Here is a 26,380-nt window from a genome sequence, read left to right as displayed (position 1 = left end):
TGTGCTTCATCCAGCCTGGCATTTCTCATGATGTACTCTGCACAGAAGTAAAATAAGCAGAGTGACAATATATAGCCTTGACCTACTCCCTTGCTGACTTGGAACCAGTCTGTTGTTCCATGTCCAGTTCTAACTGTTGCTTCTTCACCTGTATACAGATTTCTCAGGAGGCAGGTCAGGTGGTCTGGTATTCCCATCTCTTGAAGAATTTTCCAGTTTGTTGTGATCCACACAGTCAAAGGCTTTGGCATAGTCAATAAAGCAGAAGTAGATGTTTTTCTGGAACTCTCTTGCTTTTTCGATGATCCAACAGATGTTGGCAATTTGATCTCTGATTGCTCTAGTTTGTCTAAATCCAGCTTGAACATCTGGAAGTTCACGCTTCACATATTATCAAAGCCTGGCTTAGAGAATTTTGAACACTGCTAGCATGTGAGACAAGTACAATTGTGCAGTCGTTTAAACATTCTTTGGCATTGCCTTTCTTTGGGATTGGAATGAAAACTGACCTTTTCCAGTATTGTGGCCACTGCTGAGTCTTCCAAATTTGTTGGCATATTGAGTGCAGCACTTTCACAGCATCATCTTTTAGGATTTGAAATAGCTCAACTGGAATTCCATCACCTCCACTAGCTTTCTTTGTTCGTAGTGATGCTTCTAAGGCCCACTTGACTTCACATTCCAGGATGTCTGGCTCTAGATAAGTGATCACATCATCATGGCTATCTTTTTTGTATAGTTCTTCTGTGTATTCTTGCCATCTCTTCTTAATATCTTCTGTTAGGTCCATATCATTTCTGTCCTTTATTGTGCCCATCTTTGCATGAAATGTTCCCTTAGTATCTGTAATTTGAAGAGATCTCTAGCCTTTCCCATTCTATTGTTTCCCTCTATTTCTTCACACTGATCACTGAGGAAGGCTTTCATATCTCTCCTTGCTATTTTTTGGAACTCTGCATTTAGATGAGTATATCTTTCCTCTTTTCCTTTGCCTTTCACTTCTTTTCTTTTCTCAGCTATCTGTAAGACCTCCTCAGACAACCATTTTGCTTTATGCATTTCTTTTTCTTGGAAATGGTCTTCATCACTGCCTCCTGTACAATGTCACAAGCCTCCATCCATAGTTCTTCAGGCACTCTATCAGACCTATTCCCTTGAATCTATTTGTCACTTCCACTGTATAATCATAAGGGATTTGATTTAGATCATACCTGAATGGTCTAGTGGTTTTCCCTTCTTTCCTCAATTTAAGTCTGAATTTGGCAATTTTAAACATATTACATCCAAAATACTTTTAAGATATTACATCCAAAAAATACAGAATACACATTCAAGTAGACATGGAACATTCTCTAGAACTGCCCATATACTAGGGTACAAAACTCAACAAATTTATGAGTATAAAAATTATCTCAAGCATCTTTGCTGACCACAATGGCATGAAAGTAGAAATCAACCACAGGAAAACAAATGAGGGAAAAAAAATTACATGGAGACTAAACATACTACTAAAAAAGCCATGGGTCAATGAGGAAATTAAAAAGGAAATAAACACCTTGAGACAAATGACAGTCAAAACACAACCATACAAAATCTATGGGATAGAGCAAAAGCAGTTATTAGAACAGTCCTTAGATATAGGCCTTCCTAAAAATACAAGAAAAATCTCAAATAAACCACCTAACTTACCACCTAAAAGAATTAGAAAAAGAACAAACAAAAACTCAGCAAAAGAAAGGAAATAATAAAGATCAGAAAGGAAATAAAATCAATAAAACCAAGAGTTGGTTCTTTGAAAGAGTAAACAAAACTGGCAAACTTCTGGCTATGTTCACCAGGAAGAAATGAGAGAAAACCCACATAAAATAAGAAATGAAAGAGGAGAAATATCAACGGATACTGCAAAAATTCAAAAAAGAAAAACAAACATAAAAGAATACTATGAACAATTACATGTCAACAAATTCGACAACCTAGAAGAAATGGACAACTTTCTAGAAATGTACTGCCCACCAAAACTCAATCAAAAAGAACCAAAACTCAATCAAAAAGAAATAGGCAAGTTGAACAGACCAATCACTAAAGTGAAATACAATCTGTACTAAAGAAACTTTCTACAAACAAAAGTCTAAGACCAGATGGCTTCACAGGCAAATTCTACCAAACATATAAAGGACTTCTACTAATCCTCTGAAACTCTTCCAAGAAACTGAAGAGGAGGGAACACTCTCAAAGACATTCTATGAAGTCATCATTATGCTGACACCAAAACCAGACAAAGATAACATTAAAACAGAAAATTACAGACCAATATCTCTAAGACAGATGCAAAAGTTCTCAACAAAATACTAGCAAATGGAAACCAACAACACATAAAAAAGATCACACAGAACAACTAAGTAGATTCATCCCAAGTTCACAGGGATGGCTCAACATTTGCAAATCAATCAACGTGATATCAACCACATCAACAAAAAGGACACAAAAACCACATGGTCATCTCATTAGAAGCAGGAAAAGAAAAGCATCTGACAAAATCCAACATCCATTTATGATAAAAAACTCTCGTCAAAGTAGGTATAGAGGGAATATATCTTAACATAATAAAAGCTATTTATGACAAACCCATAGGCAATACTTAACAGTGAAAAGCTGCAAGCTTTCAGCTTAAATATGTAACAAGACAAAGATATACCCACTCTCACCATTTCTATTTTATTTACTCTTGGAATGCTTAGCCACAGCAGTCAGACAAGAAAGAGAAATAAAAGGTTCTAAATTGGAAGAGGTAAAACTGTTACTATATGGAGATCACATGGTACTATATATAGAAAGCCCTGAAGATTCCACACAAAAAACTATTAGAACTGATAAATGAATTCAGCAAGGTAGCAGGACATAAGATTAACATATAAAAATTGGTTGCATTTCTTTATACCAACAATGAAATATCAGGAAGGGAAAATTTTTAAAAACTACCTTTTAAAATCACAACCCCAAAATAAAATACTCAGGAAAAAGCCTAAGGAGGTGAAAGACTTACATGCTGAAAATTATAAAACATTAATAAAGGAAACTGAAGATGATTCAAAGAAATAGATATATCTTGCTCTTGGATTGGAAAAATTAATATTGTTAAAGTGGCCATATTACTCAAAGCAATCTACAGATTTAGTGCAATCTCTATCAAATTACCCATGATATTTTCCACAGAACTACAACAAATAAACTAAAATTTATATGAAATCATAAAAGCCCCAGCAATTGCCAAAGCAACACTGAGGAAAAAGAACAAAGCAGGAGACATAACCCTTCCAGACTTCAGACAATACAAGAAAACTATAGTGATCAAAACAGTGTGATACTAGCACAAAAAGAGATCTACAGATCAATGGAACAGAATAAAGAACCCAGAAATAAACCCATATTCATAAGGTCAATTAATCTTCACCAAAAGTGGTAAGAATATAAAACAGGAGAAAGACAATCTCTTCAGCAAGTGTTGCTGGAAAAGTTAGCTGTAAATCAATGAAGCTACAACACACCCTAACACTATGTACAAAAATAAACTCAAAATGGTTTAAAGACTTTAATATAAGACAAGATACCATAAAACTTCTAGAAGAGATCATAGGCAAAACATTCTCTAACACAAACTGTACCCATATTTTCTTAGGTCAGTCTCCCTAGGCAGAAGAAATAACAATGAAATAAACAAATGGACCCTTACAAGCTTTGCACAGCAAAGGAAACCATAAACAAAGGACAACCCGCAGAATGAGAGAAAATATTTTCAAACAATACAACCAACAAGCACTTAATTTCCAAAATATATAAGCTTCTCATGCAACCCAAGAACAACAAAAAACAAAGAATCCAATTGAAAAATGGGAGGAAGACCTAAACAGACATTTCTCCAAAGAAGAAATACAGACAGCCAATAGACACATGAAAAGATGCTTAACATCACTGTTAGAGAAATGTAAATCAAAACTGTAATGAGGTACCATCCCATGCCAGTCAGCATGACCATCATTAAAAGTGTACCAAAAGCATGCCAGAGAGGATGTGGAGCACGGGGAGCCCGGGTACACTGCTGGTGGGAATGGAAGCTGGTGAAGCCACTGTGGGACACAGTGTAGAGGTTCCTCAGAAAACTAAAAACAGAACTACCGTACGATCTAGCAGTCCTACTCCTGGGCATATATCCAGACAAAATTATAGTTCAAAAAGATATGTGCACTCTGATGTTCACAGAAGCACCATTCACAATAGCCAAGACATGGAAACAACATGTGTCCATCAACAGGTGGACGGATAAAGTTGTGGAACATACATACAATGGAATACTACTCAGTCATAAAAATGAATGAAATGATGCCATCTGAAGTAATGGGAATGCAATTAGAGATGATCATACTAAGTGAAGTAAGTTAGAAAGAGAAAGACAAATACCATATGATATCACTTCTATGTGACAACAAAAACCACATAAACGATCCTATCTACAAAAAAGAAACAGACTCCCAGGCATAGAGAATAGGCTTGTGGTTGCCAAAGAGGAAGGTGAATAGGGGAGGGACAGACAGGGAGTTTGAGGTTAGCAGATGCAAACTATTACACATAGAATGAATAAACAACAAGGACCTACTACACAGCACAGGGAACTATATTCAATATCCTGGAATAAATAACAATGGAAAAGAACATAAAAAATATATGTGTATAACTGAGTCACTTTGTTGTAGTACAGCAGAAAAGTCAACATTTCAATTAAAAAAAAAAAAAAGAACAGATGTCACAAATCCCACTGAATTCACAACTGTTTACTTTGGTAGTTGAAAGTAAAATGCGACAGCAAAAAAGAAAGAAGAAAAAGGATGTCTGTCTGGGGAGGACACTGTCACAGGTAAGAACAGTGTCCAACAGCTTATTAGCAGTGGAAAAAACAAAAACCATGCAGAACCACAACTTTTTAATGCAGTAGACTGAGACTGCTTAAAGAACCGACTTAACATCAAAGGCTCCCAGGGGTTTTACTATACAGACATCACAGCATGGTAATTAATGTTCACTCTAATGACATTCAACAATCAATAAAATGCTACTTTCTCTTCAGAATGCTCTACATAAGATTTTGGGTAAATAATAAATTTTCTAAGATTCCATTTTATAAATAAGCCTTAAAGATAGTTTTAGCACTTAAATGCGAAGAATTAATTTATACTATTTATTTGAAAAACTCATTCTTTGTTAATGCCGAACAATCTTATTGCCTTAAAAAAAACTCTCAGATTCATAAAACCCTTTGACCAATAAAATAGAAATCCTCATTTCTTCTATTCTCATGTTTATTATAGAAAAGGTAGCATTTATCTTTGAAGTACCAGTGAAGATTACAATTAGAGTAAAATGATGGCAGAAAATCTGCCTGCAATGCAGGAGATCTGGGTTCAGAGAAGGGATGGCAACCCACTCCAGTATCCTTGCCTGGAGAATTCTATGGACAGAGGAGCCTGGCTGGCTACAATCCATGTGGTTCCAAGAGTCAGAAATGACTTAGTGACTTCACTTACTCATTCTCTATAGAAAAACTTGGAACATGAATTTCAAGTAGTCAACTGACTGTCTTTTTCTTCTCTTTGCAATACTCTTCACTTAGCAATTAAAGACTTCTGAAAATCATATGTCAAAGTGAAGACATTTAAACAAGCTTTAATCACTGTTATTACCAAATTAAACTGGAAAGCAGTATTAAGGAAAAGGTTTTATCTATTCATAAATAATGTATCTCTTGGGAGGTCAGACCAAAAAGTTAATGACATGAAAATTTAATTCCAAATTCATATTCTGTACATAGAATAAATGACTAAAATTTACTCTGTTCTTGGGCTTCCCAGGTAGCTCAGGGGTAAAGAATCCGTCTGCCAATACAGGAGACTTGGGTTTGATTCCTGAGTCAGGAAGATCCCCTAGAGAAGGAAATGGCAACCCATTCCAGTATTCTTGCCTGGGAAATCTCATGGACGGAGGAGCCTGGTGGGCTACAGTCCACGGGGTAGCAAAAGAGCTCGACAAGACTTAAGAGACTAAAACAACACCTCTGTTCTTACTACCCATGAAGTACTGAGTTGATCTGTATCTAATGAATAAGGAAAAACACCCCCGCCCCCCATTTCTCCTTTTTTCTCACAATACTACCACACTCAAAACATTTCTGACACAGATGTATAGGTTTTTTCACATATCCAGCAGTTCTCTGACACCAGGTGGGTGTCCTATGTGGAAGCAGCATCAGATCCCACTGGGTAAGTGCTCAGCCCCACAAGACTCCCCTGCTCCCCCACCACCCCCACTGCAGATGCCAATCACAAATCCCAACTTGCCACCTATACTTCTGACTGACTGAGCATAAATCAAGAATTCCAAAGACCCTCTCCTTGGGTTCAATAGTTTGCTAAAATGGCTCACAGAATTCAGGGGAACACTTATATTTATTAGTTTACCATAAAAGGATATGATAAAGGATAACCAAGAACATTCAGATAGAAGAGATGCATAGCAGAAGCTACTGAGAAAAGGGAACAGAGCTTCCATTCCCTTGTCAGGCACACCACCCTCTTAGTATATCTCCATGTGCTCAACTCAGAAGTGTTACAAGCTCTGTCCTTTTGGGATTTTTACAAACATTTCATCACATAAGCATGATTAATCATTAACTCAGTCTCCAATCTCTCTCTCCTTCCTGGAGGTTAGGAGAAGGCTACTGCTGAAAGTTCCAGTCTTCAGATCTTGGTGTGGTCTTTCTGCTGACCAGCTCCCATCGTGAAACTATCTAGGAACCCACCAAGTACTGCCTCATTGGAGTAAAAGCCATTCCTATCACCCAGGAAATTTCAAGGGAATTAAGAGCAATGTTAGAAACCAGGATCAAAGACCAAAAACCTAGTGCTCTTACTACTTAGGAAATTACAAAGGTTTTAGGATCTCTGTACAAAGATTTTAAGATTTACTGATTTCTCACTGGGCAGAGATCAATAAATACTTTTTCATAGCAAATTATTTAATCCTATTTAACCTTCACTACATAGGAATTCCCACCTTATGGGGGAAGAATCCTCAAACTCAAGTGGTTAAGAGATTGAGGTTAAAAAGCTGATAACGTGTATTCTGCTTGGTCAGTTGTGTTGGAAAGTTGTACATGTGTGGTATGTGTAAAATCAATGTCTGAAAACTACCAAAAAGTTTTATAAAATCTTGACTTTAAGGCCAGTATGGCTTAATAAAAGAAAGCTAGGGGAAAAAATGGTAAAAAATGAGAGACAGTCAGTATTGGAGAGCAATGACTTTTAACTATGGTCTCAATACTGGTACCAAAATCAATTTAGTTAGACCAAGAAGACAATTTTCTATTTTACTTCATTAAAAATAGTATGGAATAGAGTACTGAAAAATGTCTTGTACAATACGAATAGGGTATCCCAGGTGGTGCTAGTGGTAAAGAATCCACCTGCCAATGCAGGAGATGAGGGTTCAATCCGTGGGTCAGGAAGAGCCCCTGGATTAGAAAATGGCAACCCACTCCAGTACTTTTATTCATAAAATTCCATGGATAGAGGCAGCTGGTGTGCTACAGTCCGTGGGGTCACAGAGACTCAGACACGACTGAGTGACTACAATGTTACACTGGGCTTCCCAGGTGGCACAGTAGTAAAGAATTTGCCTGCCAATGCAGGAGACGTCAGGGATTTGCATGGTTCCATCCCTGGGTTTGAAGACCACCTGGAGTAGGAAATGGCAACCCTGTCCAGCATTCTTGCCTGGAAAATTCCATGGACAGAGGAGCCTGATGGGCTACAGTCCATGGGGTCACAAAGAGTTGGATATGCCTGAGGGACTGAGAACACACAATAATGGTACTACTGTTTTGTGAAATTTTTGCCTCAGATATATTCATGTTATATGTGTACACTGATCACTCAATTTAGAATATATCAAATACAGTGAGGATCCTAGACATTTTTCTAAATGTGACAAGATTGGAAGCCAGTATAGAGAGGAAAAAAACAGGGACATGACAAAATCTAAGTCCTTTCCAAAGACTACTTTAACATTCATAGAAAGTACTTACTAATTCAAATGGGAAGATTATTAAAATAGGGAAACCTGGTGGACACCATGTAATCATATTTAATGCCACAATAGGAGAAAAACAGTAAATATCAACCAAGTACCTCCTAATGTGAAACATCATTTATATAAGGTTCCTGGAAAAAATGCAAACTCAGAATCTGACCTCGAGGAAGTAACGGAAATAGTGTAAAAAGTAGAAAACAAAGTCAATGTCATAAGGCTGCCTAATTGGATGTTCCAAACTGAGAGAGACTACAGAAACACCACAGCTCGATGCAATATGATACATGTGACTGGATCCTGAATCATGGGGGGGGGGGGGGGGGGGCTGGGGGGATTGCTGTAAAGTATGTTACTTGAGCAATTGTTAAAATCTGAATATGAACTCTATATGAGATAAAAGTATTAATGTATATCAACGTCAAATTTCCTGAATTGTATTGTATTGCGGCTCTGTAAGAAAATGTTTTTAGTATATATGTGAGGCACTGGGGTAAAAGGGCATGGTGTTGTCAACTTACTCCTGAATGTTTAAAGAAAAAAAAAAGGAGAAACAGAAAAAATGTGCCAAAATGTTAATAATTACTGAAATCTAAGTGACGGATACTCTTATGGGCTGAGTTGTATCCCCTCCTAGATTCATATGTTGAAGTTTCAACCCTCAGCACCTCAGAATGTGACTATACTTAGCAAGATCTTCAAAAAGGTAATTAAAGCACCGGGAGACCAGTTTTGCAACAACTGCTGAAGGACCTTCTCCAAATGGAAAAGAAAAGGCCACAATTAGAAACAACACATTAACAGGATAATACACAATCCAATGCACGTTATTCCAGGAATGCAAGGATTCTTCAATAACCACAACTCAATCAGTGTGATACACCACAGTAACAAACTGAAGAATAAGAACCATATGATCATCTCCATAGATCCAGAAAAAGCTTTTAACAAAATTCAACACTTTATGATAAAAACTCTCCAAAAAGTGGGCATAAAGGGAACATGCCTCAACATAATAAAGGCCATAAATGACAATCCTACAGCTAACATCATGCTCAATGGTGAAAAGTTGAAAGAATTTCCTCTAAGATCAGGACCAAGGCAAGGATGTCCACTCTCTCTCCTTTTATTCAACAGTTTTGGAAGTCCTAGCCATTGCAATCAGAGAAGAAAAAGAAATAAAAGGAATCCAAAATGGTGAAGTAGTAGTAAAACTGTCACTGTTTGCAGATGACATGATACTATACATAGAAGATCCTAAAGATGCTACCAGAAAAGTGCTAAAGCTCATCCATGAATGTTAAGTTACATGATACAAAATTAATAAAGATTAGTTGCATTTCTATACACTAACAAAGAAGGATCAGAAAGAGAAATTAAAGTACCAACCCCATTTACCACTGCATCATAAAGAATAAAACACTAGGAATACCTACCTCAGGAGACAGAAAACCTATACTCCAAAACTGTAAGATGCTGATGAAAGAAATCAAAGATGACACAAGTAGATGGAAAGATATATCAATGTTCTTGAATTGAAAGAATCAATATTGCCAAAATGACCATAAGCAATGACCCAAAGCAATGCACAGATTCAATGCAATCCTACCAAATTACCAATGTTATTTTTCATAGAGCTAGAGCAAAAAAAAGTCTTAAAATCTGTATGAAGTCACAAAAGACCCTGAGCAGCCACAGCTACCTTGAGAAAAATGGAGCTGGAGGGATTGGGCCATCCTGCAAGCTACAGTCATCAAAATAGTGTTGTACCAGTGTGAGAACAGAAATACAGATCAATGGAGCAGGAGAGAAAGCCTAGAAATAACCCATGCACCTATGGTCAGTTAACCTACAACGGAGACAAGATTTTTCCAGGTTGCTCAGTGGTAAAGAATCTGTCAGCCAATTCAGGAGAGGAGGGTTCAATCCCTGGGTTGAGAAGATTCCCTGGAGAAGGGATAGGCTACCTGCTCCAGTATTCATGGGCTTCCCTGATGGCTCAGACGGCAAAGAATCTGCCTGCAATGCAGGAGACCTGGGTTCGATCCCTGGGTCAGGAAGATCCCCTGGAGGAGGGCATAGCAAACCATTTCAGTATTCTTGCCTGGAGAATCCCCCATGGACAGAGAAGCCTGGTGGGCTACCCATGGGGCCCCAAAGAGTCAGACATGACTGAGTGACTAAGCACAGCATGAAGGAGTCTTTTGGGCCTAGAAAAGAGAACAACAGTCTCAAAGGCCCCTTGCTGAATCATCTAACTTCGGAGAAAACAAAACAGAACTTTAGTTCCACCCTGGTGCTCCAGGCTGGTTGCATCTATCTGGGATTTATCAACCCCTGTCCAGAAACCTTCCAACCCCTACACCTGCCCAGAAGACTTATCGCCCCCTCTCCGGAAACTGCCCATCCCCTACACATGCCCAGAAGACTTATCACCCCCTGCCCAACTACACATGTCATCTCAACAAAAGAATACTCAAAACATCCAGCCTTATTAACATTTCCCTTATCGCTTCCACAAACCTCCCTATAAGTACGAAGCCTCCCTGATTCCTCTCGGGGCTCAGCCTGGTCGTTAGGCCGACTGTCGCCCCTCTTTGCCTGAATAAAGGTAACCTACTTCTGTTGAGGTTGTCTTTCCTTTTCTGCCTCGCCCACACTATACCTTACACAGCACACATAATGTATTAACACAGAAAACAGCACGATCTTCTTGGGCCTCAAAAAACAGCAGGGAAGGAAGAGGTCTCAGGAGACTTTTGGGCTTTCCTGGTAGCTCAGACAATAAAGAATTTGCCTGCAATGCAGGAGACCCGGTTCAATGCCTGGGTCAGGAAGATCCTCTGGAGAAGGAAATGGCAATCCACTCCATTATTCTTGCCTGGAGAACCCCATGGATAGAGAATTGGGGTCCATGGGGTCACAAAGAGTCAGACACAATTGAGTGACTTTCACTTCAAAGGAGACAAGAATATACAGTGGAGAAAACACAGTCTCTTATAAGTGGTGCTGGGAAAACTGGACATCTAAATGTAAAAGAATGCAACTAGAACATTTTTTAACACCATATACAAGAATAAATTCAAAATGGATTAAAGACCAAAATACAAGACCACATACTATAAAACTCAGAGGGAAACATAGGCAGAACACTTGGACATAAATTGCAGCAATCTTTTTCAATCCGTCTCTTAGAGTAATTGAAAGTAAAATAATAAATATTATTTTAAAATAAATAAGAAACGGAAAACAAAAATAAACAAAGGGGACCTAATTAAACTCAAAAACTTTTGCATGGCAAAGGAAACTATAAACAAAATGAAAGGACAGCTCACAGGATGGGAGAATATATTTGCAAACAATGCAACCAACAAGGGCTTAATCTCCAAAATTTACAAATAGCTCAGGCAGTTCAATAGCAAAAAAACAAACAACCCAATCAAAAAATGGGCAGAAGATCTAAACAGACATTAATCCAAAGAAGACATACAGGGAATTTCCTGGCAGTACAGTGGTTAGGACTCAGCACTCCCACTCCCAGGGGCCCAAGTTCAATCTGTGGTCAGGGAACTAAGATCCTGCAAGCTGTGCATTCAAAGGAGAGAGAGAGAGAAAAGAAGACACAGAAATGGCTAAGAGGCACATGAAAAGAAGCTCAACATCACTAATTATTAGAGAAGTGCAAATCAAAACAACAATGAGGTATCACCTCACACCAGTCAGAATGGTCTTCATTAAAAATCTACAAATAATAAATGTTGGAGAAGGTATGGAGAAAAGGGAGCTCTCCTACATTGTGGGTGGGAATGTAAACTGGTACAGCCACTATGATGAACAGTATGGGGATTCCTTAAAAACTAAAAACAGGTACCATATGATCCAGCAGTCCTACTCCTGGGCAAATATCCAGAGAAACCCATGGTTAGAAAGGATGCATGCACTCTGATGTTCACTGCAGCGTTGTTTACAATAGCCAAGACATGGAAGGACCTAAATGTCCATGAACAGACGAATGGATAAAGAAAATGTGGTACATATATACAATGGAATATTCCACTAAGAAGATGAAATAATGCCATTTGCAGCAACATGGATGGAGATTATCATACTAAGTGAAGACAGAGAAAAACAATATATCACTTCTATGTGAAATCTTAAAAAATGACACAAATGAACTTACTTAGAAAGCACAAAACACTTATAGGTTCAGCAAACAAACTATAGTTACCAAAAGGGACAGGTGGGGGAGGTAGAAGAATTTGGGAGCTTGGTTTTGACAAATACATACTACTATATTTAAAATAGATAACCTCCAAGGACCTACTGTATTGCACAGAGAACTCTACTCAATATTCCCTAATAATCTAAATGGAATACAAATCTGAAAAAGGATATATGTATATGTGTAACTGAATCACTCTGCTGTACACTTGAAACTAATTTACAACATTATACATCAACTCTGATAATAATTACAAAAAAACACCCCTCATCTAGTTCAGTTCAGTCGCTCAGTCGTGTCCGACTCTTTGCGACCCCATGAATCACAGCACGCCAGGCCTCCCTGTCCATCACCAACTCCCAGAGTTTACTCAAACTCATGTCCATCGAGTTGGTGATGCCATCCAGCATCTCATCCTCTGTCGTCCCCTTCTCCTCCTGACCCCAACCCCTCCCAGCATCAGGGTCTTTTCCAATGAGTCAACTCTTCCCATGAGGTGGCCAAAGTACTGGAGTTTCAGCTTCAGCATCAGTCCTTCCAATGAACACCCAGGACTGATCTCTTTTAGGATGGACGGACTGGTTGGATCTCCTTGCTGTCCAAGGGACTCTCAAGAGTCTTCTCCAACACCACAGTTCAAAAGCATCAATTTTTCGGCACTCAGCTTTCTTCACAGTCCAACTCTCACATCCATACATGACCACCAGAAAAACCATAGCCTTGACTAGATGAACCTTTGTTGGCAAAGTAATGTTTCTGCTTTTTAATATGCTGTCTAGGTTGGTCATAACTTTCCTTGCAAGCAGTAAGCATCTTTTAATTTCATGGCTGCAATCACTATCTGCAGTGATTTTGGAGCCCCCCAAAATAAAGTCTGACACAGTTTCCACTGTCTCCCCATCTATTTCCCATGAAGTGATGGGACCAGATGCCATGATCTTAGTTTTCTGAATGTTGAGTGTTAAACCAACTTCTTCACTCTAATCTTTCACTTTCATCAAGAGGCTTTTTAGTTCCTTTTCACTTTCTGCCATAAGGGTGGTGTCATCTGCATATCTGAGGTTATTGATATTTCTCCTGGCAATCTTGATTCCAGCTTGTGCTTCTTCCAGCCCAGCGTTTTTCATGATGTACTCTGCACATAAGTTAAATAGGCAGGGTGACAATATACAGCCTTGACGTACTCCTTTTCCTGTCCGGAACCCGTCTGTTGTTCCATGTCCAGTTCTAACTGTTGCTTCCTGACCTGCATACAGGTTTCTCAAGAGGCAGGTCAGGTGGTCTGGTATTTCCATCTCCTTCAGAATTTTCCACAGTTTATTGTGATCTACACAGTCGAAGGCTTTGGCGTAGTCAATAAAGCAGAAACAGATGTTTTTCTGGAACTCTCTTGCTTTTTCGATGATCCAGTGGATATTGGTAATTTGATCTCTGGTTCCTCTGCCTTTTTTAAAACCAGCTTGAATATCTGGAAGTTTATGGTTCACGTATTGCTGAAGCCTGACTTGGAGAATTTTGAGCATTACTTTACTAGTATGTGAGATGAGTGCAATTATGCGGTAGTATTAAAAAATATGTGTTCAGCTGGATCAAAATTCAGAATATCTGTTTATCAAAAGATAACATTATGAGAGTATAGAAGGAAATGTGCAGTGAGGAAGAGAGATTTGTAATACATGTCTGTGGCAAATGGTTTGTATCTAGAACAGGATAAGTAACCTACTGGTTACCTGTCCCCACCTGATTGGTAAGAGTTTTGTTGGAATAAAAACTATAGTCATTTATTTGTGTATTGTCTGTGGCTGCTTATATACTATATAAACAGTTGAGTGGTTTTAAAAGAGACCATATGGCCCTTAGCCCTGAAGTATTTACTATCTGACCCTTTAAGGAAAAGTTTGCTGATCCCTTGTTTAGAGAGTGCTATACTGGCTTGATTTCTAAAGCTTTGTAGTAGTCTTGCTGTCAGATAGTTCTAGTCTTGACCTTTGTTTTTATTTTCCTAAATTGGTTTTGTTTTTGAAAAAACTTTACAGTCACTTTTCAATTTGCACAGAAATATTTGCTCGGATTTTTATTGGAATTGCATTTAATTTGTAGGCCAACTTGAGAATTGATACCTTAATAATGTTTTGTCATTCATGGACATTGTATGTCTCCATTTACTTAGGTTTGTCTTCTTGTTTCATGGCGATATTTTGAAGTTTTTAGTGTTCAGTTTAATACCATTATTTCATATTATGGAAGCTACTGTAATTAAAGTATACTTTTTTAGATTCCCAATATGTTTTGTCTTTTACACAGAAGTAAAGTTCATTGACTTTATATTGTAACTTTTATAAATTCTCTTTTTCTAGTGCTTTTTGGTAGATAAGTAAGTATATTCATGTACAGGATAATGACTGAATAAAGATAGAATTCTTTTTCTTGTCTTAATGTGCTAAGTAGGACATCAGATGCAATGTTTAATTTCAATGATGAGAGCACAATCCTTTATCTTATTCTTGGTCCTAGGAAGAAAGATTGAGTAGTTTACCATTACCACTGCAGATAGTGATTGCAGCCATGAAATTAAAAGATGCTTACTGCTTGCAAGGAAAGTTATGACCAACCTAGACAGCATATTAAAAAGCAGAAACATTACTTTGCCAACAAAGGTTCATCTAGTCAAGGCTATGGTTTTTCTGGTGGTCATGTATGGATGTGAGAGTTGGACTGTGAAGAAAGCTGAGTGCCGAAAAATTGATGCTTTTGAACTGTGGTGTTGGAGAAGACTCTTGAGAGTCCCTTGGACAGCAAGGAGATCCAACCAGTCCGTCCATCCTAACGGAGATCCTGGGTGTTCATTGGAAAGACTGATGCTGCAGCTGAAACTCCAGTACTTTGGCCACCTCATGGGAAGAGTTGACTCGTTGGAAAAGACCCTGATGCTGGGAGGGGTTGGGGGCAGGAGAAGGGGATGACAGAGGATGAGATGGCTGGATGGCATCACCGACTCGATGGACATGAGTTTGAGTAAACTCTGGGAGTTGGTGATGGACAGGGAGGCCTGGCGTGCTGTGATTCATGGGGTCGCAAAGAGTCGGACACGACTGAGTGACTGAACTGAACTGATGGTTCAATTTATACAATCTGAGTGAAGTCTGTGGGGACTAGTAACAAACATGCAGATCAAACTGAACAGTAAATCAGGCAATGAATAGTCCCCTACTTTACTGCCTGGTAATTAGCAAGAACTGGGGACAGGGGTGCAGACTGCTTCCAGGGAAGAAGCTGATTCATAGTCAGCTGCTTAAATGGTGCTCTGGTGGTTGCTAACTCTTCCAGAAGAGAACACCTCTTCATCAATCTAGTGGTCAGATTCAGGTCCATCCTCTAGTAACAACTAGCAGTAGGAAATGTCTCCTCCCATTTTCAGACACTGTAACAGAGATATACATCTACTCTGATCATAAAAGCAGGGGAATTATTACACAGCTTCATTGCTACTATAGTCAAATTTGATGTAATCAAATAAATTATAAATTCAGTACCCCAAGGAGCTTGAAAGCTGGAGAACCACTGATTTAGATACTTTCTAAATGTATTTCCTTTCTCTATAAACTCTGATCCTATTCTTAATATCTTTTTGAAAGAATCAGTATACAGAATACATGCAATTTCTACTATTTTTCTTAATGATATTAATCTAAATGAACTATTTCCTGTTCCTCTGCTTGCTGTCTCAATGACTTATGAGTTACAAATATTCTTTTCAGCTGTTTCATTCTCAGGTTTTAAGCAGTGAATGACAAACACCACATGATCTGCAAAATTCACTGTAGTTTACTTTTTTTAAAAACATCCTGTCACCTTTTGATTGAACAAAAGGCTGTATTTAATTTGATCTCTATAGATCAGTGTTGTCTGTCAGTAATAAAATGCAAGGTACTTACAAAATTTTATGTTTTCTAGTAGTCATATTAAAAAGAGAAATGGGATATATTAATTTTAATAAATGCATTTTACTTAACTAATCAATTATCATTTCAACATGAACATTCATATAAAAAATCATTATTAAGAACATATCTCATATTCTTTTTTCACGCTAAGTTTCAAAATCTGGTTGTATACTTCACACTTACAGTACATCTCAAACCAGCCACATTTCAACTGCTTGAAAGCTATGTGGCTAGTGGTTAATATTTTGGAAAAAAGCAAAAATAATTCATTTTCAACTATATCTAAAATTCTGACTTGAGCTTTACACCCCAGTGATCACATCTCATTACTTTTCTTCTTCAGTTCTGAAATTTAATATTTCTCTTTTATTATGTTGCTACATATATTCATTTAACATTTTATTTTCCAAATGCCATACTCTAACCCTGATTTACATTTCATTGAGGGAATTTGTATTTTGGGAAACCTGTCATTTACAATACAGAGTCATGACCTTTCTGTTTTAGTGCTTTTTCTTCTCTAAAATTAGGACATACACTGACCTTTCCATGTGTAGGGAATTTCAAATTGTCCAAAGTCACAACAAATGAAGAGAAACTTGAAATAAACACTGCAGAAAAGAGTACAAATTACCCAAGTATTTGAAGCCTAAAATGGATGTACTACTGAATAGCCACAATAATAGAGCCTCCTTCATTCCTTTGCCCAGTGACAAGCCAAGTGGTACCTCCTGGGTATAACAAGACACTATTTTTGTACAAGCTACATTTAACCAGCTAGACCTTGACTTGCACACAATACACTGACCTACCAAATCTGTTTTTGAAAAGATGGACTGAGTATTATTTGTTGGAGATGTTCCAGTTATTATCAGTCCACTTATTCCCAACATCAACATTTATGCATTTTTATTTCACTGAATCTTGGCCTATATTCATAAAAAGTGACATAATAGAAAAATCAAAATGCTTGTCATTATACAAAAAAACTTTGGCCTCGAGTTTAACTCAACTGAGATACTGGTTCAAGATAGCAATGAAAAAGGATACTGAACTCACACCTCCTCCCATGAAGGAGGGGCAAGCTTTTAATTCAATACCCATCTAGGAGCCTACTGAAATACACTTTAGGGACAGAGGCCAGTAAGCACTATCTCCTGCACTCTCCCTCTGCATCTCCTCAAAGCACCAGTATCTCCCAGAGAGAACCTTGTACACACATCTGGTGTCCCTGCTTTCCCATCTAGTACCCTGGTTTTTGTGGCTGCTGCCCAGGGGATGCTCACTGTTGGCCTGGGTCTGGTAGTCAGTGAGACTTGTGTTCCTGGTACTGTGGGACTATAGCAATTAGAGACAGTTCCTAGTTGGCTACCACTATCAGGGCTTAATGCAGATGGCAAGATACACTCCCAGTCTTTCTGTGAAAAAGGACTCTTTGCCTGTCCTAGAGCTTCAGAGTAATGATAGGCTTCTGGTGTGATGTATATAAAAGATTACTGAGTTGCTTTTTGGAGGCTGAGGCCAGTGGTTGCCATCTTTGCACATTCCCTCTGCCTTACTCTAAGTCACGGGTATTTCTAGGAAAGGAGCTTGTATACTCATCTGGTGCCCCAATTTTTTGTGCCTGTTGCTCAGGGTACACCTCTAGATCATCTGGTTCTGGTGGACAGCGGGACTTATGTTTACAGTCCACAGGACTGTACATATTTGCATACTTTAAAAGGTGATGTCTGAGGGTCTGGCTTCCAATCAGACTGAATTCAGGTGCTGACTGAGATCCTCCATTTTGGGACGCTAATAGGTCTTGGCACACCCTCAACTACTGAAAGCCAAAATAAGATGCCTGGACAATCACAAAGTTTGAGAGGCAACAAAGAACTAGGGGCACAGTGGAACAATTAAGCTTCATCTCCTTTACAAGACCACTTCTTTAACTGGAAGAGGTGGCTATTTTATTTAATGGACAAAAACCAACACAGCAAGTCAAGGAAAATGAAGAAACAGAGGAATATGCTTCAAAGGGAAAAACAAGATAAAACCTCAGAAAGAGACCTTAATGATACAGCAATAAGTGATTTAACTGATAAAGAATTCAAAATAATGGTCATAAAGATGCCCACCGAGACTGAGAGAAGTAGGAGCGAATGAAGTGAGAACTTCAATAAAGCTTTAGAAGATCAAAGAAAGTGTCAAATAAAAGTCACAGAGCTGAAGAATGCAGTAACTGAATAAACTGAAGATAAAAAGACACAAAAGGATCACTGAGGTCAAACTTAGGATAGTTCAACTCAATCAATCAGAGCAGCAAAAAGGAAAAAGAATGAAAAAAGTGAAGACAGCTTAACGGACAACATCAAGCAGACTAACTTTTACATTATGGAACCCCAGAAGGAGAAGAGAGAGAAAAAGTGACAGAAAACTTATTTGAAGATAGAATGGTGGAAATTTTCCATTATTTGGGTAAGGAAACAGATAATCAGACCCAGGAAGCCCACAGAGTTCCAAATATGAAGACCCCAAAGTCAGACCCACAAGACACCTTGTAATTAATGCATCAAAAGCTAAAGAGGTGGAGCAAGAAAAAAACTTTTTACATACAAGGGAACCCCATAAGACTATGAGCAGATTTTTTCAGCAGAAACTATGGAGGCCAGAAGGAAGTAGCACAATACTTTCAAAGTGCTGAAAGGAAAAATCTTCCAGCCAAGAGTACTCTACCTGGCAAAGTTGTCATTCAGAATGCGAGGAGAAAGAATTTTCCAGACAGGCAAAAACTGAAATAGTACATCACCAATTGACAGGCCTAAGATATGTCAATGAAACTTCTTTAAGCTGAAACAAAATGGAGCTAATTAGTAAAAAGAAAACCATAAAAGTATATATCTCACTGGCAAATGTACAGAATATAGTAAAATTCTGAATCATCTAGGTTGTAAAGGTTGTGGGTTAATTTATAAAGACAGGATGACAAAAGTAGTAAAAACAAAGATATAACAATTTACTGAGGGATAAACAAGATAAATGGGCTTCCCTGGTGGCTCAGACTGTAAGGAGTCTGCCTGCAATGCAGGCGGCCCAGGTTCAGTCCTTGGGTTGGGAAGATCCCCAGGAGAAGGAAATGGCAATCCACTCCAGTATTCTTGCCTGGAAAATCCCAAGGATGGAGGAGCCTGGCAGGCTACAGTCCATGGGGTCGCAAAAAGTCAGACATGACTAAGCAACTAACACACAAACAAGATAAAAAGATGTAAATTGTGAAATCAGAAACAAAACATGGGGTAGGGGTTGTAGAGCTTTAGAACTGTTCAAACTTAAGTTGTTATAAACTTAAAATAGAGTGTTATAAACGTAAGTTGTTTTATGTAAGCTTCATGGTAACAACAAAGCAAAAACCTCAAGTAAATATAAAGAAGATAAAGGAATCTAAATATACTACTGGAGAAAAAAATTAAATCACAAAAGAAGTAATCAACGGAAGAAGAAAGGAAAAGAGCAACTTCAAAACAGAAAATACATTCTTAATAATTACTTTAAATGTAAATTGATTAAAATAAAACCATCAATCAAAAGACTGGATGAATGAACTAAAAAACCTGAACCATTTATATGCTGCCTATAAGAGACTCACTGCATATAAGGAAACACGAAGACTAAAAGTAAAGAGATGGAAAAAGATATTCCAGGCAAACCAAAACAAAGTGGAGGTAGCTCAATTATGTCAGACAAAATACACTTTAACACAAAGACTACAATAAGGCACAATGAAGGTCACTATATAATAGTAAAAGGGTCAATCCAACAAAAATTTGTACATATTTATGAACCAAACTTAGGAGCACACCTGTCTATATAAGGCAAACATTAACAGACCTAAAATGAGAAAGAGACAGCAATACAATAATAATAGGGGACTTCGATAAGCCACCTTCACCAATGCACATATTATCCAGATAGAAAATTAATAAGGAACTATTGGCCTTAAAAGATATATTAAATCATATGGCCTTAAAAGATATAAACAGAACATTCCACCCAAAGGCAACAGAATAAACACCCTTTTCAAGCATGCATAGCACATCCTACAGGATAGATCATGTTAGGCTAAAAAACAAGAATTAATAAATTTAACAAAACTAAATAGTATCAGGATCTTTTGTGACCACAAAAAACTTGATATCAACTATAAGAAGAAAACTCAAACATTTACAAATATGTGGAGATTAAATTCAATGTGAATTCAATACACCAAAATTTATGGAACACAGCAAAAGCAGTTCTGAGAGGGAAATTCATTGTAATAACTGCCTATAATAAGAATGATCTCAAATAACCTAACTTGTACATACATCTCAAGGAACTAAAAATTAACCAAGTTCAAAGTTAGTAGAAGGAAGGAAAAAAACAAAAAAATCCAAGTAAAAATAAATGAAATAAGAGACTTAAAAGACAATGAAAAGATCAATAAAACTAAGAATGGATTTCTTGAAAAAAATACACAAAATTAAAAATGCTTCAGGTAGATATGCCAAGAAAAAGAGAAATGAAATCAGAAATGAAGGAGACATTACAACTCATACCACAGACATTCAACAAAGTATAAGAAACTGCTATGAACAATTATATGCTAACAAATTGGACAACCTAGAGGAAATGAACTAACTCACCAAAACTGAATCATGAAGAAACAGAAAATCTGAACAGGCCAATTACTAGCAAGGAGTAACCAAAATCTCTCAACAAACAAAAGTCCAGGACCAGGTAGCTTCACTGGTGAATTCTACTGAACATCTAAAGAAGAATTAATATTAGTTCTTTTCAAACTCTTTTTGGGGAGGGGGAAGGGTAGGGGACACATCCTAACTAATTTTGCTAGCTCAGCATTACCTTGATACCAAAACCAGACAATAACACCACAAAACAGGAAATCTACAGACCAATATCCCTGATGAACACAGATGAAAAAACCAAGAAAAGCCTAGCAAGTCAAATTCAATATACATTACAAGGATGATACAACATGAAGTGATTAATTATTCCAGGGCCACAATGATGGTTGAGTAGCTGCAGATCAATAAATGCAATCACATACTATGTTAACAAAATGAAGGATAAAAATCATACCATCATCTCGACAGACGCAGAAAGCACTTGACAAAAGTCAGCGTCCCTTTAGTGAAGGGTTCACTGAAATACACCCCTTGTGTGTTTATTTAAAAACCCTCAAGAAGAAACTTACCCTAACATAATAAAAGCCATCCATGACAAGCCCCCATTTAACATCATACTCAATGGTAAAAAGTTGAAAGATTTGTTCTAAGATCAAGAACAAAGATAGCCATTCTTGCCACTTCTATTAAACATTGAAAGTCTTAGAAGAGCAATTAGGCAAGAAAAAGAAAAGACATCCAAACTGAAAAGAAGTAAAACTGTCACTTTACAGATAGGATATGATATTGTATCTACAAAACACTACAGATTTCACCAAAAAACTGTCAGAACTAATACACAAATTCAGTAACGTTGCATGATACAAAAATATACAGGTATCTGTTACATTTCTATACACTAATAATGAACTATCAGAAAGAGAAATTAAGAATATAACCCTATTTACAATTGTATCCAACAGAAAAAAATACCCAGGAATACATTTAATCAGGGAGGTGAAAGTCTAGTACACTGAAAACTGTAAGACATGATGAAACAAACTGAAAACATAAATAAATGTGCTCATGGACTGTAAGAATTAATAATGTTAATATGTCCATACTACCCAAAGCAATCTACAGATTCAATGCAATCTCTCTAAAATTCCAATGGAATTTTTCACAAAAAGAAAACAATCCTAAAATTTGTATGAAACCACAAAAACCCCAAACAGCTAAAGCAATCCTGAGAAAGAGAACAAAGCTGGAAGCATCATGCTCCTTGACTTCAAACTATAATGCAAAACTATAATAATCAAAACAGTAAAATACTGGCATAAAAACAGATGCATAAAAAAAAAAAAAAAAAAAACAGATGCATAGATCAATGGAATAAAACAGACAGCCCAGAAATAAACCCATCTATATCTGGTCAATTAATTTATAACAAAGGAGCAGAAGAATACATTATTATACTTAAATGAGATATTAACACTGAACTCTGATTAAATATTTAAAGTATGTAAAAAATGCTGCAATACTTAATTAAATATTGTCCCTATAAACTCATGTAATGAGGGATTGTTTATATATTTCTTAACTTTCCAAAGATAGGACCTGCTTATAATAAGTATCATTCATGCTCTATGGGAACACATTTTATTCAGACTGTAGTGGTTTAGAATCTTGAAATTATAATTTATGATCCTGATATTTAGGGAAAATTATGGTGAAACATTTGGAAAGTCCACAGATCTAGTTCCTAATACTGGCTCTATCTTTGATCTCATGTAAACCTCACCTACTATAGCCTAACAGATCAGCAAAATAAAAAGATGAAATACAGTTCTACAGATCCAAATTTTTTTTTCAAAGTTAGAAGGATTATCCCTGTTTATTATGTATTTTACTTCTTTCCCACTCCTGATGTATATTTCTATGACACTGAGAAGGTCCACAGCTATAACACTTCACCTTCTATAAATCCTTAAGGAGTGAAGTGACATTTGGGTGGTAAATGTAAGAAGAAAATTCCAAGTATATTCTTCTCTGCTCTATCAACTTTTTCCTCTAGGTAGCTAGAGGCCTCAGAGAATAAGATGCTTCCAGAGCCCCACCAGAGTCAGCCAGATCTGGTTTGGCACTGCCTGTGACTAAGGTTAGGTGCTATTTGCTAAATTCTAGGATTTAGTCAGCAGACAGGGCATTTGTACCCTAATCTGTCAGTAATAAAGGTTTTATTTCAGTCCCCTTCTATTAGTCCTTGGTTTTAACTTATAGTATGTTAAACAAACAAAATAGCGAGCAGTATCATTAACTAGATGCCTCTCAGTGACCAAGATTAAACTACTGATCAATACTACTTAGTACTACTATACTACGATGAAGTAAAATTCTCAGAGAAGCTAAGCTAAAACAGTAACGTTTTATGACATCTAAGATCAGGTGCCTTCTCTATAAAAGTTAGGCAGGAAACAGTATCTAAAAGTTATAGCTCCTAGGACTATAAGTTTAGGAAGAAAGGCCAGATTCTTTAAGAATAAATAGTGTACAGTTGGTCAAGGTTCAAGAGTTTTTCATCAGTAGTACTTAGAATAATTTTCTAAAATCTAACCCAAGGCAGTAAGAGTGTGTAATGGCTCTTCTTTACTCATAATTAAGGGAGTTATCTATGGGATTATGTCAGAACTAAAAAACATCTAAGAAGCAAAATGCCAAGAAAACCTAAGAACTTTGATCATCTGGGCTTTGGATCAGTGACCAGATTACATAAAATAATATGATCAAGAACTCTGTTCAATTAGAAGAGTGACTGAAAAAGAACAGGAGACATAAAAGTACATGCAAATTTCGTGAGATCCAAGATGGAAATGAAACCATTTTTATGATTGTCACCAACAGATCAGTCTAAAAATGTTTTTAAGCACCTATCAGAATCAGAACCCTTGACAGGTGTTAGGTACACTGTGGTAAGCAAAATGTTATCTCTGTGCTTTTCAGAAGTTATTTGTGTTATATGTTGATGGGGTGAGACCACAGCAGATGTAGAAATTAATCTTAAGAGTAAGTAATTTTGAAACAAACTTCAATGATACCTTTTCTACCCACTGATCTTATGCCATTCCACATCACTTCTCTACACAGGTATAATCCAGAAATGCTCCTTTCTGTAATTCCTTTGAGTATCATAATATCCAGCTATTAGTTTTAAAAAAGTTAAGTATCTAAAAAATATTACAAAAGGACAGTGAAGGAGAGGAACAGTTAGACATTAAGTTGTCATATATTGCAGGCACAACTACATATAAAAAACCTGCACAGAAAAAAAACCACTGAAAGACATCACTATGCAATAGTACCAAACATACAACACTGTTTAATTATGGGTGATGGTGTGAAAAGATGGCTACTTTAGGAAATGAAGAAATTTTTCACAGACAGTAAATGCCAATCAATCTATCTTTGCAAAATAGTATTTAGTCAATCACTTATCATCTCATCTGAATAACTTCTCTCTATTCACAAATTTTTATAAATATCATTATCAAGAACTTACCACATGAGTAGTTTTTAATGTATTGCCATCAAATCTGCATAAACTGAAGTTCTCTTCAAAGAAAATATCACATTCTTCTAACTCTTGAGCATTACAAGGAGGTTTATCTTTATCTGGATTTGGATTCTTGGACCAGAAAAGAAAATAAACAATAAGAGAATTAATGTTTTCATATTTAAAGATGTTGAGATTACAGAAATAATGAAATATTAAATTTCAGGCTCAGGACCAATAAAAACTTAAACAAAAATAGTCACAAAAATAGTAGACTGCCAGAACCAGCAGAAAAAGATATGAAAACATCTATTATAAACATGCTCTATATACTCAGAAATATAAAGAAAACAAACACTGAGAAATACAGAAGATATAAAAAAGAACTAAACTGAAATTCTAGATATAAAAATACAACATCTCAAACGGAAAACAGAATAGATGGTACTGACAGCTGATTAGACATGGCAGAAGAAAAGACAACAAGTCAGTCTGAGTCTATTTAAAATGCAACAGTCTCTCTAAAACAGTAATATGTGCTGTGCTGAGTCAATCAGCTGGGTCTGATTCTATGCCCATGGACTGTAGCCCGCCAGGATCCTCTGTCCATGGGGATTCTCCAGGCAAGAGTAAGTGGGTGGCCACTCACTTCTTCAGGAGATCTTCCCAACCCAGGGATGAAACCTAGGTCTCCCACACTACAGGTGTGATTCTTTACTGCCTGAGCCACCAGGGAAACCCAAGTAAAAGATAAAAGAGTCCATCTAAAAATGAAGCACAGAGGAGACAAAAACTAAAAACAGACACAGAAAATAAGAACCCCAGTGGCCTATGGAACCATATCAAATGGTCTAACATGTAAGTATTTAAGGATGCAAGAAGAATAGAAAAAAATTTGAAGAAATAATGGCAATTTTTTTTCAAACTTGATGAAAATCATAATTTTACAGGTCAAAGAATCTCAAGCATAACAAACATTAAGAAAAAAAATCACAGTAAGTCACATTACAATGAAATTGCTGAAAATAAGAAAAATAAAATCATTCTCTAAGTAATAAAGAGAAAATTTTAAAGTGGTCAGAAGAGGAAATCATACTACAAATAGAGGAACAAAGTTACAAATGACAGTTGATTTATTAGAAACTATACAAGCCAAAAAACAATGGAGTATGCTTGAAGCTCTGAAAGGTAAAAAACCTGTCAACAGTGTCTTACACATTTAAGAAAAATAGCTTTGAAAGAAGAAAGCATGCATTTTGCACATGTATGTCTGCAGAAAAACAAAAGAATCATCCAGCAGAAAGAATTTATCCAGCAGAATATAATGCAAGAAATGATAAAGAAAATTCTTCAGCTGGAAAAAAATGACATCAGATGGAAATCTGAATAAACAGTGTGAAAGAGGAAATGACAAATATTTGGATCAACTCAAGACTTTTCCACACTGAGTTTTTAATCTCTTTAAAAGACACGTGACTAAAGTTACAACATATTAAAAGTTTATTTAAGGTAGAAATAAAATGACAAAAGTAATAAAAAGGATGGAGGAACAGAATTATACTATAAAGTTCCCAAGATATGAGTTAAATGAACTCAAGATATGAGTTGAAGACACATGGTCATAAGTTGAAGACGTACACCATAATCTCTAGAATCAACATTAAAACACACACACAAATATCCACCCAAACAAAAACACAGAGGTATAGTTAAAAGAAGTTAAATGCAGAGATAAATGGAATCACTGATTTTAGTATGTTTCACTGTCTGCAAAAATCACTGTTTGATGTTTTTCTCTCAAAGAGTGAAAAAGGATTACTCAAGTTATAAATTGTATATTCACATGCATGTAACAGAAATACAATTCTATAGCAACTGATAAAAT

General features: G+C 36.8%; 1 protein-coding gene across 1 annotated transcript in view; it reads right to left on the bottom strand.

Annotated features, from left to right (window-relative positions):
- The window catches only part of NUDCD1 (NudC domain containing 1), an 89,797-nt gene that overhangs the window by 11,157 nt on the left and 52,260 nt on the right, over positions 1-26,380 (bottom strand). Inside the window, exon 8 of the mRNA XM_043880039.1 lies at positions 24,502-24,627. Within this exon, the coding sequence (XP_043735974.1) occupies positions 24,502-24,627 (126 nt within the window). The remainder of the gene's footprint in view (positions 1-24,501; positions 24,628-26,380) is intronic.

This window comes from Cervus elaphus, chromosome 21, assembly GCF_910594005.1.
Source record: "Cervus elaphus chromosome 21, mCerEla1.1, whole genome shotgun sequence".
Classification (NCBI taxonomy): domain Eukaryota; kingdom Metazoa; phylum Chordata; class Mammalia; order Artiodactyla; family Cervidae; genus Cervus; species Cervus elaphus.
Note: the sequence above shows the minus strand (reverse complement) of the source record. Positions and strands in the feature narration are given on the sequence as shown.